Raw genomic sequence first — 15,108 nt, forward strand, 5'->3', positions numbered from 1 at the left:
CAATCTAGGGCTCCGGCGGAGCTGTTCTGCCGGGGAAATATCCCTCCAGGAGGGGGAAATCGTCACCATCGTCATCACCATCGATCCTCTCACCGGGAGGGGGTCAATCTCCATCAACATCTTTACCAACACCATCTCCTCTCAAACCCTAGTTCATCTCTTGTATCCGATCTTTGTCTCAAAACCTCAGATTGGTACCTGTGGGTTGCTAGTAGTGTTGATTACTCCTTGTAGTTGATGCTAGTTGGTTTACTTGGTGGAAGATTATATGTTCAAATCCTTTATGCATGTTGATACCCCTCTGATTATGAACATGAATATGATTTGTGAGTAGTTACATTTGTTCCTAAGTACATGGGAGAAGTCTTGCTATAAGTAGTCATGAGAATTTGGTATTCATTCGATATTTTGATGAGATGTATGTTGTCTTTCCTCTAGTGGTGTCATGTGAACGTCGACTACATGACACTTCACCATTGTTTGGGCCTACGGGAAGGCATTGGGAAGTAATAAGTAGATGATGGGTTGCTAGAGTGACAAAAGCTTAAACCCTAGTTTATGCGTTGCTTCGTAAGGGGCTGATTTGGATCCATATGTTTCATGCTATGGTTAGGTTTACCTTAATTCTTCTTTCGTAGTTGAGGATGCTTGCGAAGGGGGTTAATCATAAGTGGGATGCTTGTCCAAGGAAGGGCAGTACCCAAGCACCGGTCCACCCACATTTCAAATTGTCAAAGTAACGAACGCGAATCATATGAGCATGATGAAAACTAGCTTGACGATAATTCCCATGTGTCCTCGGGAGCACTTTCCTTTATATAAGAGTTTGTCCAGGCTTGCCTTTGCTACAAAAAGGATTGGGCCACCTTGTTGCACCTTGTTTACTTTTGTTACTTGTTACCCGCTACAAATTACCTTATCACAAAACTATCTGTTACCGATAATTTCAGTGCTTGCAGAGAATACATTACTAAAAACTGCTTGTCATTTCCTTCTGCTCCTTGTTGGGTTCGACACTCTTGCTTATCGAAAGGACTACGGTAGATCCCCTATACTTGTGGGTCATTAGGGAGTTGATATGTCTCCAACGTATCTACTTTTTTCTCACGCTTTTCCTCTTGTTTTGGACTCTAATTTGCACGATTTGAATGAAACTAACCCCGGACTGATGTTGTTTTCAGCAGAACTATCATGGTGTTGTTTTTGTGCAGAAATAAAAGTTCTCGAAATGGAACAAAACTTTCTGAGGGTTTTTTATATCAATAATAAGAATTATTGGAGCCAAGACCCACCAGAGAGGCCCCCCTGGGTGGGCACTACCCACCAGGGCGCGCCCCCCTCTCCTGGCGCACCCAGGTGGGTTGTACCCACCTAGTGGCCCCGCTGATGACCCCCTGATACTATAAATTCACTTTATTCCATAAAAATTAAGGGAAAAAGAATTATTGCGATCCACGAGACGGAGCCGCCGCCAAGCTCTGTTCTGCCTCGGGGGGGGGGCAGATCTGGAGTCCGTTTGGGGCTCCGGAGAGGGGGATCTTCGTTCTTCGTCATCACCAACTAATTTCCATTGCCAATTCCATGATGGTCCCCACCAGGAGTGAGTAATTCCTTCGTAGGCTCGCTGGTCGGTGAGGAGTTGGATGAGATTCATCATGTAATCGAGTTAGTTTTGTTAGGGCCCGATCCCTAGTATCCACTGTGTTCTTAGATTGATGTTGCTATGACTTTGCCATGCTTAATGCTTGTCACTTTGGGCCCGGGTGCCATGATTTCAGATCTGAACCGTTTATGAATTCATCATTATATCCATGTTTTAGATCCGATCTTGCAAGTTATAGTCACCTACTACGGTTATGATCCGGCAACCCCGGAGTGACAACAACCGGGCCCACTCCCGGTGATGACCGTAGTTTGAGGAGTTCATGTATTCACTATGTGTTAATGCTTTGTTCCGGTTCTCTATTAAAAGGAGGCCTTAATATCCCTTAGTTTCCAATATGGACCCCGCTGCCACGGGATGGTAGGACAAAAGATGTCATTCAAGTTCTTTTAATAAAGCACGTATGACTATTTACGAAATACATGCCTACATTATATGGATGAACTGGAGATAGTGCCGTATCGCCCTAGGTTATAACTGTCACATGATGAATATCATCCAACAAGTCACTGATCCAATGCCTATGAATTTATCCGTGTTGATCTTGCTGCGTTACTATTGCTATCATCACTGTTACACTTGCTACAAAATTACTGCTATCACTGTTACCGTTGCTACTGTCACTATTATCAAAACTATCAAACTACTTTGCTACTAACCATATTGCTGCAGATAATTAATCTCCAGGTGTGGTTGAATTGACAACTCAGCTGTTAATACCTTCAAATATTCTTTGGCTCCCCTTGTGTCGAATCTATAAATTTGGGTTAAATATTTTACCCTCGAAAACTGTTGCGATCCACTATACTTGTGGGTTATCAATCAAGCATCATAAGATCGAACCCACTACAAAGCACCTCTTCCCATTGCAAGATAAATAGATCAAGTTGGCTAAACAAAACCCAAATATCGGATAAGAAATATGAGGCTATAAGCAATCATGCATAAAAGAGATCAAAGAAACTCAAATACTTTCATGGATATAAAAAGATAGATCTGATCATAAACTCAAAGTTCATCGATCCCAACAAACACACCGCAAAAGAGTTACATCATATGGATCTCCACGAGACCATAGTATTGAGAATCAAGAGAGAGAGAGAGAGAGAGAGATGAAGCCATGTAGCTACTAACTACGGACCCGAAGGTCTACAAAGAACTACTCACACATCATCAGAGAGGCACCAATGGAGGTGGTGAACCCCATCCGAGATGGTGTCTAGATTGGATCTGGTGGTTCTGGACTCTGCGGCGGCTGGATCAATATTTCGTCGATTCCCCTAGGTTTTTGGGAATATTGGGGTATTTATAGAGCAAAGAGGCGGTCCGGGGGGCACCCGAGATGGGCAGAACCCACCAGGGCGCGCCTGGGCCTCCTTGCGTGCCCTGGTGGGTTGTGCTCCCCTCGAGGCACCCCCTAGGCGTAGCCAGGGCCCGTTGTGTTCCTTCTGGCCCATAAAAATTCCTCGTAAAGTTTCGTGGCATCTGGACTCCGTTTGATATTGATTTTCTGCGATGTAAAAAACATGGAAAAAACAATAACTAGCACTTGGCACTATGTCAATAGGCTAGTACCAAAAAATGATATAAAATGACTATAAAATGATTATAAAACATCCAAGATTGATAATATAACAATATGGAACAATTAAAAATTACAGATATGTTGGAGACGTATCAATATCCGAATAAAAATCATGTTAAAATTTCAGCCCAATCGGAGTTACGGATCTCCGGGAATTTAAGAAACAGTGAAAGGCCAGAATCTGGGAACGCAGAAACAGATAGAGAGATCCAATCTCGGAGGGGCTCCCGCCCCTATGCCACCATGAAGGCCAAGGACTAGAGGGTAAACCTTCTTCCCATATAGGGGGGAGGCCAATGAAGAAGAAGAAGAAGAAGAAGGAGGGGGGCTCTCTCCCCCTCTCTCCCGGTGGCGCCGGAACGCCGCCGGGGCAATCATCGTGTGACAGCGATCTACACCAACACCTCCGTCATCTTCCCCAACATCTTCATCACCTTCCCCCATCTATATTCAGCAGTCCACTATCCTGCAAGCCGTTGTACCGTCTACTTTAACATGGTGCTTTATGCTTCATATTATTATCTAATGATGTGTTGACATCCTATGATGTCTGAGTAGATTTTTGTTGTCCTATTGGTGATTGGTGAATTGCTATGATTGGTTTAATTTTCTTGTGGTTATGTTGCTGTCCTTTGGTGCCCATCATATGAGCGCGCGTGTGGATCGCATCATAGGGTTAGTTGTATATTGATAGGACTATGTATTGGAGGGCAAGGGTGATAACAGCTTCAGCCTAGCATAGAAATTGATTCATACGGGATTGAAGGGGGACCAATATATCTTAATGCTATGGTTGGGTTTTACCTTAATAAACTTTAGTAGTTGCGGATGCTTGCTAATAATTCCAATCATAAGTGCGTAGAATTCCATGTAAGGGATGACATGCTAGTAGTGGCCTCTCCCACATAAAACTTGCTATCGGTCTAATAACGTAGTCAATTGCTTAGGGACAATTTCGCAACTCCTACCACTACTTTTCCACACTCACTGTACTAAATTAATTGTTTATTTATCTAAACAGCCCCTAGTTTTTATTTACGTGCTCTTTATTATCTTGCAAACCTATCCTACAACACCTACAAAGTACTTCTAATTTCATACTTGTTCTAGGTAAAGTGAACGTTAAGCATGCGTATGATTGTATCGGTGGTCGATAGAACTTGAGGAAATATTTGTTCTACCTGTAGCTCCTCGTTGGGTTCGACACTCTTACTTATCGAAAGAGGCTACGACTGAGCCCCTATACTTGTGGGTTATCAGTCCACCACCCCTTTCGACATAGGCATAATGTCAGTCTATAGGACTCTGATGTCGATGATTTGTCGTTTTTCCCTTTACTTTTGTCAAACTTTACATGCTTGGTTGTGTGCATCCTAATTATGTAGAGCCCGGGTGTTAGTCATAATGGTTTGTATCCGCTTGATGTTATATTTTGAGATAATAAAATCACCCTTTATTGAGAGAATTAGACATCAAAAGATTTTGTCGAAGCCGGACCATCTCAGATCCATCTTAGACATCCGGCAACAGCCCGGACGACCACACAAAGCAACATTTTCATTTGGGATGTCCCGAACGTGCCAGACTGCAAGCTAGACATCCGGATGTCTCACCTCCAGATCTAGTAAGTATTTGATCTATCCAGACCATCCGGGACCCCTCCGGATTGATTGGGTTTCTATTCGGACACCCGAGTGATTCCTTGTCTCCCTTTGTTCCTGGATCTTCCTCGAAAGTCAAGGGGTCCGAACATCTGGATTGCTACCCAAATGTCCGGGCACTTATAGTAAATGGCCAAATGACTCTATTTGTTGGGCACTACATATATCCCTCCACCACTCCGGTAGAGGGATGACCACTTCATTACAAGACACCCGAAGAACACCAAGTGCTCCCTCTCACTCTCGTCCACACTAACTCTTAGATCTAAGAGAGATTCTTGAGAGTTAATGAGAGACATTTCACCAAGTGATAGACCCAATCCCTCATCGGAGTCCGCGACCTAAACGTCGTCGATGGAGGTTAGGTCCACGATGGACGTAGACGGGCCAACCTCGTGGTCGTAGAGGCTCGGCGTGAACCGTTGGGCGGCGTGAACACGTGCGTCTGCCGACGTTCCCGTCCACGATCGCCAGCACCACCTCCGCGTCTGACTATGTTGCGACCGCGTTATTACCGGGGCGAGCGCTACGCACGGCCTCGTAGAGTGCCCATTACCCGGTGACAAAGTTTGGGCTCTCTGCGGTAATGGCCGCCACTGCCTCGCTCGCGAACTTGTAGTAGATTTGGCCCTCCGCCAACCGTCGATGCGTGAGGAGGGTGAGGTTGTACCGCCGCTCCTCCTATGCCGGCCGGAATGCCCCCACTGGCTGCGGTGTCAGTTGCTCCTCCGCCATGACAACGTTGAAGTCCGCCGGCACCTACTTCATGGTGAAGACGACATGGACAGGTGCAGGCGAGGGTGTCAGACACCTCCTCCATCGCGGGGTGGTCATCTCTCACCTTCAGCGAGCTCGTTCGCAAGGCAGCCTCTATCCAATGTGCGTGACATGCCTGCCAGCTGGACGCAAGGCTGGACAAGTTGAGCTTCCGCTCCATCGAAAGGCTCCTCACGTCGCTCTAGAGCTTGTGGTCATGGCAGAGGTGGTGGTGGATGAGGAAATGAAACAGATGTGGTGCTATGCGGATCGTGCCTGGCATGCCCACGTATAAATAGCAACGCTGGCCAGGCCAAGCGCCGGTTGTGTCAATGCGGGCGTCAAAGTTAGTTTGTCAGCCGCCTTACCTGTTTAATGTTGACAGACAAATGACGGGCAACCGATTTCAAAGTGGTAGATAGCTGTCCCATCTTGTATAGTCCAGACACATCTCTCTGACATTTAACATGCGAGGAGATCGGGGCTCGGCCAACGCGCCACTTCAATGCCGGATGTAGTGACTGATTGCATCCGCTTTGGACTAGCATGAATGCAGCACAGAGAGTAGAGATGCATTCGCGCGGGGGAGGACGGAGCGCGAGAGATGGTTTTGAGTGGGACCGGGGTGTCGGACGCGCACGTGGCGATGGTCCCGGCGCTTGCAAAGCTTCCGCTTGTTTGCGTCCGGTTTGCGGGATTTCGGATAACCGAACGCATCCGTAAATAGATGAGACATCACATTGGATGGTAAAAGGACGTTTGCAGGCAATTTGAGGGTCGCGTTGGAGACGCCCTTATTTTCGTTCCCTATAAAATAAAATAAAATAAAGAAAAGTTCCCAATTCTTATTTTGATTTTGATATTTTCCGAAAGAACCCTCACAGCCCGTTAAGCCCTGGCTGCTAGTTTGGGTTCCGCGAGTTTGTCTCCCCCCTCCCCCGCCGCCGCCGCCGCCGCCATATACCTCATCTCCGTCCCAGTTTCTCCTCCCCGCCCCACTGCTCACACATCTCGTCGCCTCTCCCGAATCCGCGTGCCACTAACACCCAAACCGCGCGTCGCTGAGCGCTAGCTTCCGCCCTCTCTCGCCGAACCTCGTCCTCCTCGCCGCGGGCCACTAATTTCTGTTGGATTCCGTGGTTGGGTTTGGATTTGGAGGCATGGGGGAAGTGGAGGACATGCTCAAGGACTATGAGATCAAGAAGGAAGGCGAGGCCGAGATCCTCATGCTCGCGAGTAACGCCGTGTTCTTCAATCCCGTCCAGGTATCTTCGCGTTCATATTTGTCTGTTGTTTTTATTATATACGATCTGGATTAGGGATTAAATCTGCACTCCTTAAGTTAACCTTTAGGGCGTAGGCGTCTAGTGATTGCGGGGCTTTGCTTTATTGCTTTAGTATGTATTGTTACATCCACAGCTGGCTTCTAGTTGATCGGCGTGTAGCAGTTTTAGAGCTTTGAGTTACTTTAGGGCTCCAAATTGGGTGCTGGGGAACGATCAATTATGTGATTGTGTTTGGATATGTATGTGTCAACTTGACCTCGCTGTATTATGATGGTGGTTTCTGCCTAGCTAAACTAGTTTTTCTTAATTCTGTTAGCCCTCCGCCCTATACTGTTTTAAATTCTAAGTTTACAAATGTTCAGAGATCTATCAAAGCCCCTAACAGCTAAGCATCTTTGCCTACGTGGTATTCTGGAACTGGATAAATCAACTGGATTGATATCTGTATGGCTTCAAATCCTATGACTTGGTTTCTTTATAATACTCCCTTTTTTTAAACGGCAAAGTTTATCTAAAATTAATAGGTTTCAAGTTGCATTGTGACTTTGTAAGTCCCTAACTTTTGCCATAGAGAAACATGATGATGGAATGCAGAGTTTCTTTTTTGAAATAATTAGGTATTTGTTAATAATTATATTATCAGGTCAAATATCAGCCAACAGCTCGGGGTGTGGTGTCTGAAACAGCATACTAGTGGGACAATTTCTTGCTGGTAGGCGGCTAGACGGGCAGTATAGATGCTTGCTTGGTTAACACTGGCTATTTTTTTTAATAAAAGGGCCAAAGGGAAACTACATACCATTGTAAACTTAGGGTTACTCCTGCAGCTAACCATCATGCATATATTCCTGTAAAGCTCAAGTTTACTGCTTTGGTTAGGTGCACAACAGAGATATGTCCATTGCTGTGTTAAGGACATTTGTTGCCAAGCGCAAGGAAGAATACGAGGAACTGATGAATAAAAGGAATAATAAGTCTCATAAAAAAGGCAATCAGGTTGAAACACCTGTTGTAAATGGAGACACTGCTTTAACTAGCCAGCATGATGAAATCGGTGTTGTTCATGAAAAGGAGACAAATCAGGCTACAAATGAAATAGAAGATCTGTCAAAAGAAGAAACAAAGACACCTTCCAGGAAAGTAACCAGAGAGCTTAAGCCACCAATTGTTCTTGAGGTGAGACTTCTAGTACAAATGAGACATGTCGTATCTCTTTCTGCAAGAAGTTTGGAGCATAGCGACATCCAGTCAATTATTTATTCACATATTAACACTACCTGAGGTCGGATTTGCACTGGCAACAAAAAAATGCAGGCTTTAGCTGCTTCTGGGTTGAGGTCTCTCCGTTATGCTCGTGAAGTTGATGGATTAGGAAAGGTAGTTGCTCTGGACAATGATAAAGGTAATACACACGTTTCTAAACTTCTTTCCTAGTTATGAATGCCGCCGTGCTTGCATTCAATGTGGTTTTCTTTCTTCAGCTTCTATTGAAGCTTGCAAGAGGAACATCAAGTTCAATGGGGCTTCTGCTATTAGCAAGGTTGAAGCTCACTTGGCTGATGCTCGAGTTTACATGCTCACACATCCAAAAGAATTTGATGTGGTAAGGCTTCTAAACATTTTCAAGATGCCACTGTGCTACTTTGCAGGAGGTTTGGTTGGTGTTTTGTGTTCATCTGACTGTTTGTTGGGGGTGAGGGCGTTTACTTATATTATGTTTTGTCTACTCACTTCATGATAACTCTGGTAGAATCTTGGGCAACATAATTGTGGATTTGCTCCTTTACATGTTTATAGATTTTATGTACGCTACTCAGGTAGACCAAGGTTCTACTGTTTGAAGTATTTGGAATTTGTATGTTGTAAGGCTTTATGTGAACCTTGTTATTGGTCTGTAGGCCCAAAGTACTAATGTAAATAGGACATTGGGTCATTGCGTTAAGTATACATGATTATTACAGTAATTTTACAAAGAAATGTTATTTAAGATGTTTTTCGCATCGCTTGTTTTTCTTCTCCTACTTTCTTGCTGGTTTATGTTTCTCCAATGTCTTTTAGGTTGATCTTGACCCCTATGGGTCACCATCTATATTCCTCGACTCAGCTGTACAGGCTGTTGCTGATGGTGGGCTATTGATGTGCACAGCCACTGATCTGGCAGTACTTTGTGGAACTAATGGAGAAGTTTGCTACTCCAAGTATGGGCAGTACTCACCAAAAAGTTCCAACTGAAGAGTTTCTATGTTGTTCAGTTGTTCTGTAAGTTGTAACAATCAATTCTGTTGTGTAGGTATGGTTCCTACCCAGTCAAAGGCAAGTATTGCCATGAAATGGCTTTGAGAATCCTCCTTGCCTGTATCGAGGTACACAACTCGATTGAATGATTTCACTCTGAACTTTTGTTATGCTGAACCATGATCAGTTGATGAGCTATCATAAAATGCTATCATGAAACATATGTTACAATTCACAAATTTCAATATCTATGAAGGTACTATATTTTTTAGTTTCAGTTACAAGCTTTTGCTGAATGATCTGTAAATTTAACTCTAGTTCCCATGTTTTGTCCTTCGGGTATCTTAATTCTTCCCATGCTTACCATTTCTCTTTACACCAGAGCCATGCAAATCGGTACAAGAGATATATTGTGCCTGTTGTCTCTGTGTATATGGATTTCTATGTCCGTGTTTTTGTTCGAGTATTCACGTGAGATTCTTTTTACCTTCTTTCTGTGCAAATACTCTATTATGTTCTTTATTTAGTTCTACTTGGCAGTGCTTCTAATTCATCATAACATATGGATTGCACTGCAGTTCTGCAAGTGAAATAAAGAATACCCCACTTAAACTTTCTTATGTATATCAATGTGCCGGCTGTGATTCTTTCCATCTTCAGTCCCTTGGGAGGACTGTTACTAAGGTATGTATTGCGTATCATTCACCCCTCCTATAACTTTCCTCAAATTCCACGCCAGAGTCTGAAGCTTTCTTTTTCCTTGTTCTTTCTGTTCGGACTGAAGAATAATAGCTTGAAGCATGCGCCTGGTATTGGACCTGTTGTTCCTCAAGAATGCAGCGACTGTGGAAAGAAATTTAATGTGGGTGGTCCAATATGGTCTGCTCCTATTCATGATCAAGATTGGGTACTTTCTACGCTGACAGATGTTAGGCAAATGAAGGATAGATATCCCGCATACAACAAAATTACTTCAGTTCTAACTACTGTATCAGAGGTATTGCCATGGCTAGTATCTCTCTTTTGCCAAGTTTTATTGTTGATGCATATGTGATTATGCAAAACTGGTCCGTCAATCCTGGGTGTTATTGTATCACCAGATTGATGGGAACTCTTGAGAATTTTTAAGCAAGACTGCTCAAATGAACTATTAATCATAACCCATGGTAAGATAAAAAAAAGACACATTTAGAACCAAGGAAGAATTTTGCTGTCCAGTAAACTGGTTACTCCAGCTAGAAGTAGTAGACCATTTCTTGGTTTGTTTTTTCCCATTTTGCTTGATAAAAGCAGAAGCTTGTAAATGGTCCTTGGTTGTAGTGAAGGATTAGAATGATTTTGCAGTAATTTAGACCATCTAGCTTAGCATTTATTTGTTGTGTGCATATTTGTGGATAGATTATATGGGACTGATAAATTATTATGTGTTCTCTTTAAACTTCATTCATGTTTTCTCTTGTTATGCAGGAATTGCATGACATTCCATTATTTTTTAGTCTCCACAACATATCTGGGACTGTGAAGTGCACATCACCATCTGCAGTTATGTTCCGGTCAGCGGTTATAAATGCAGGATATCAGATCTCAAGCAGTCGCTGTAATCCGCTTGGGCTGAAGTCTGATGCCCCCTGGGATGTTATTTGGGATATCATGCGCTGCTGGGTAAATATTGGTTGTTTGTGAATTTTGATCACAACTTCCATTCAGTATGTAGCCTCAAGTACCCCATGAACTTTTATTTACCTTATAGCTTTCTGGAATATTTGAACGCAGGTGAAAAACCATCCAATCAAAGAACAGCCGCGTGACTCTCCGGGCACTGCAATCCTTTCTAAATCTCCACAGCTAGAAGTATGCTATTTGTTCATATTACACTGTCCCTTGTATGCTTGTATGTGAACAAAATTGTATATTTACTTCTCATTTGTGTTTTCATCATAGGCAAATTTCTCTAGAGCAGTTGCTGCCCTCAGCAAGGCTCAGGTTAAGAAGGTGAATCGGTTCCTTCCAAACCCAGAAAGTCACTGGGGTCCGAAGGTCAGAGCAGGTCGGAGAATTACTAGCAAGCATATCTCTCTGTTAGGCGCAGAGGCTCTCCATGGAGCTATGAGCCACCAAGATGGAAATGGAGCGGTGACAGATGAGCCAGCTTCAGATACTGGAGCGACTGTCACGAATGAAGAAGAGAATGAGCCTTCAAACAAACGGCAGAAAACTGGCGATGGTGAACAGGCCAGCGAACCTTGATCGACATGGTCATCTAAACTCTAAACTTTTGTTCGTTAATCTTGATATCACTAGTTGTTTCTTTCTTATGAGCCAACAGACTATTGATATTACCTACGGTGACATGTTTTGGGCAGTGAATTTTGATCAGGCGATATATTTTTCTACATGTATGATGTGCCAGTTGATGGTGATTTAGCTGTGACAGGTGCATTAAGTACTAAATCAATGCACGTGTATCTCGCAACTCTTTAGCGACAAGCCCTAGCCGCCGCCGCCAAGAGAGCCAACCCTGTGGCTCCCCTCCGCCGGTGACCTCTTGGTCGTTGGTGGTGAGGGGTATTGCCGGATCTCGCGTGTGTGGATTGTTTTAGCTTTATGTTCTAGGCCCCTAGTAGCTTAGGTTTTTGGATCATTCGACCTCTTGGTTTCGCGCGTGTGGATTGTTTTAACTTTATGTTTTAGGCCCCTAGTAGCTTAGGTTTTGGGATCATTTGACCTTTTGGTTTCGGCGGCGATGATGATGCTGAATAAAGAGGCTTTGGATTCTTCTCGAGTGAGGCGATTGTCTGTTTGTTCGCTGATGTTGTTAGAAATCAGTCTGTTCAAGCGGGGATCTTGTGGCGGTGGTGTCATCCTTGTGGTGGATATGTGTCTTCGGGCTCCACCGTTGCGACGGCGTCCGCTCCAACATCGGTGCATGGCATGGCATGGGAGGTAGTCCAGGAGCGGATGCAGATTGTAGTCTGCATCGGTCTGCATTAACGACAACTGAAAGACGAAACGTGTGCTGAGTTTGTGGTTGATGGATGACAGGTATAGTTTCCTCCTCCGGCGTCTTAGTCGTGGCGGGGTGTCAAATCTAGAGTTTGATGGCGTGTCCGGGGGTGTTGTCTCGGTCTAATTCGTTCAACAACAATGGCTTCATTTTTGGCGAGCCACCTTGAAGGTTCGCAAAGCCGCTTATCAGTGATGGAGCCGCGTCGAGCTCGAGTGAGAAGGTGGTGTGTCATTTGTTTTATTTCGGTAGCTGCTATGGTGGTGTCTGAGACAGGTGACGGGCGTTTGTGTCAAACTCTGAAACGTTCTGTTGTCTTTTCAGTTTTTCATGTAGGTCTTTACGTAAGTTGCACTTTGATTTTTATGATATGAATGAGACACGTATTACCATATAAAAAAATTGTGGCATGTGCTATTTTACAAACGAAGGCTGTACTTACGTGTATAACACAACAGGACTCACTTTATGTTGGCTGCTTAGTTGTGGGACCGTCCTTTGTTGTACCGCAAAGGTCACATGAGCTGGATAGACACATTGCGCAGGAGATTAGCGCAATAGCGCAATATTCTAAACCGAATCCCGTGCAAACCCACAGTTTTTCGTTTGCCAAATCATAAGGGCCTGCTTGGTTACCTACGACCAATTTGTTATCCATGCACTTGTGGCCGGGAGCCTGACTTCTGCACTTCGTTTCGCTGCATACATTGCATCATTTGTTACCTGACGTTTGGTTGAGGATTATGTTTCTTTTTTAACTGGGAAAGGCGCGCGTCAAATTCATTTCATTCAGCTCACATACATAGTACATCGTGAATTACGAAGCCCTGAAGATGAACTTGGGAGATCCTAGAGATGAAAGAGCAATATCTATGTCTATGAGCTGAAGAAGTACATGCAAAGACATGTTCTTGAGTATTGTTTAGAACCTGATGAGCAACATTATCAGCAATGGCATTGAGCTTCCTGAATGTATGGTAAATGCATGGCTGCAGCTCGCTGGATATGGAGAAGAAATCTGCTAATGAGTGGCTGATGCTCGAACGTAAAGGAAATCTGTAGGTGCTGTTGAGGCCTGCACTTGAATTTGTGTCCCTCCCTGTCCATCTGCGATGTCAATGAAAAGACCAATTCCCGTTGCTACTTCTTGTGGCTGAATTCCTGGGATTTTTTAGCACATGAAAGAAGCATCAGAGAAGATCTTTGTACCTACACCAAGCAGATCAGATTTGATAGAATTAGTATCTTGGACAAATTGAGTCTGAGACGTGCTACGATGTTGTTCCTTGGAATTACCCTGTAGATCTTAACAATCAGCAAGTGCTTTTGCAGCGTGATGAACCTGCAGAGGGAGACCATTTCTTCTGACAAAAGGGCAACCATTCCTAGACTTCCAAAGGCACCAGAGAAAATTGAAAATATTAGAAATGTTGGCATAGGGATGATTAATGTTCAACAGCGTCTGAATGAGTTGATGTACGGAATGATTATTCTCTACAAGATGATCTACCCTAAGATACCAAGATGACCAAACCAAGCAGCCCTGGCAAAAGGGCAGCTAACAAATAGATGCATATCATCCTCCTGTTGGTCACACCAACAACAATTGGTGGCAATGTGCTGAGAGAACCTACCAGCTCGCATACCTATGGGAAGGGCTTTGCGAAGGAGCCTCCATGCAAAGGTTTGGACCCTTGGGGACAGTTGTTTTGTCTTCCACACCTGCTTAAGCATGTCCTTAACCAAAGAAAAAACCTACGCGGGACAATTGTTTAGCTGATTTTGTATGTCCCGCAAACAAAGCTTATAAGCACTTTTTGAATTGCATCTGCCATTAGGTGTGAGATCCCAATAGAGAATTTCAGGACAATCATCATTGATAATAGGAGTGTAAATAATGATGGAAGATGTAGGATCTTGAAAGAGCAAAGTGATCAAGTCATTGTTCCAAGTATTATGTCCCGGGTTCCATAGATATTGGACCTTGGTTGGGTAAACAAAGTGTGGGTTATGGTTGTGAAGATGCACCAAAAACACGGCGTTTGATTGCTCCTGGCCCAATGTCATGGTCACTCTTTTTCAGTAGTGTCAAATAACATCCTGCAATATGAAAATAATTTCATATGCCATTGAGATGAAGGGATGAGCAGCTCGCAGAGGGGAGGAGCATGTCAAGTGCAGGAGATCTGAGCTACCGACACCGCCTCTGCTGGCATCACATATCTAAGTCGCCACCACAATTGATGTCGATGTCGAGTAGCCTCGATTCGTCCTCCCGCTAGAGGTAAGCGAGTAAAAGGAGGTGAGGCGTCACATTTCGGGGCATCCTCGACATGCAGATTTGGGTCTTTCATCATCTTCATGCCCGCACCAAAGTGTATACTGCTTTTCGCTTGCGCTCGCCTCAGTATATGGGTTGCTTTGATTCGAGCGTTTCTAGCGAGCCAAACTCTGAGCTGCTTTTAAGTTTCGTGCGTGTGCGGATCATTGCCTTTTCTGACCAACCAAACAAAGCTTCATTTACCCACTCGACATGTTTGGAGGGATAGCCTACCAAGCATGCTCTAAGAGCATCTACGACCGAACTTGACAAATCCGACCCCTCAAACACCGAGCGCGTCCGCGACAGTGACCGGTCACGCATCAAATAATCCATTCCAACCAGACACCACAATTAGCATACTTCAAATCCATACAAACTCATGCAATTACGTAACTATGCATTGCACACATCGTCTGGCTACTACATCAGGACATGCTATCGGACTTCCAAAATTTGGCATGTTCTGCCGCATGCTAGATATGGAGAAGATCATCCACGGTTTCCCTTGTCCTTCCCGGCATCCTTGTCGTCCTTATCGCGCAAGTAGCGGTCAAAGACGCAGTATGGATCCAGCTGGATTTGCTCATCGTCGGAG

At 44.2% G+C, this 15,108-nt stretch overlaps 1 protein-coding gene across 1 annotated transcript; it reads left to right on the forward strand.

The window, feature by feature from the left end:
• The first annotated feature begins 6,549 nt into the window (after positions 1-6,549).
• Positions 6,550-11,637, forward strand: LOC119285267 (probable tRNA (guanine(26)-N(2))-dimethyltransferase 1). The gene is made up of 12 exons (XM_037564508.1): positions 6,550-6,930; positions 7,831-8,127; positions 8,266-8,353; positions 8,433-8,554; positions 9,010-9,149; positions 9,242-9,314; positions 9,569-9,657; positions 9,765-9,870; positions 9,971-10,183; positions 10,654-10,848; positions 10,960-11,037; positions 11,128-11,637. Exons 1-12 carry the CDS (start codon positions 6,826-6,828, stop codon positions 11,431-11,433), a joined length of 1,812 nt encoding a protein of 603 aa, XP_037420405.1. The 5' UTR covers positions 6,550-6,825; the 3' UTR covers positions 11,434-11,637.
• The last annotated feature ends 3,471 nt before the right edge of the window (positions 11,638-15,108 follow it).

This window comes from Triticum dicoccoides, chromosome 4A (assembly GCF_002162155.2).
Source record: "Triticum dicoccoides isolate Atlit2015 ecotype Zavitan chromosome 4A, WEW_v2.0, whole genome shotgun sequence".
In the NCBI taxonomy this organism is placed as follows: domain Eukaryota; kingdom Viridiplantae; phylum Streptophyta; class Magnoliopsida; order Poales; family Poaceae; genus Triticum; species Triticum dicoccoides.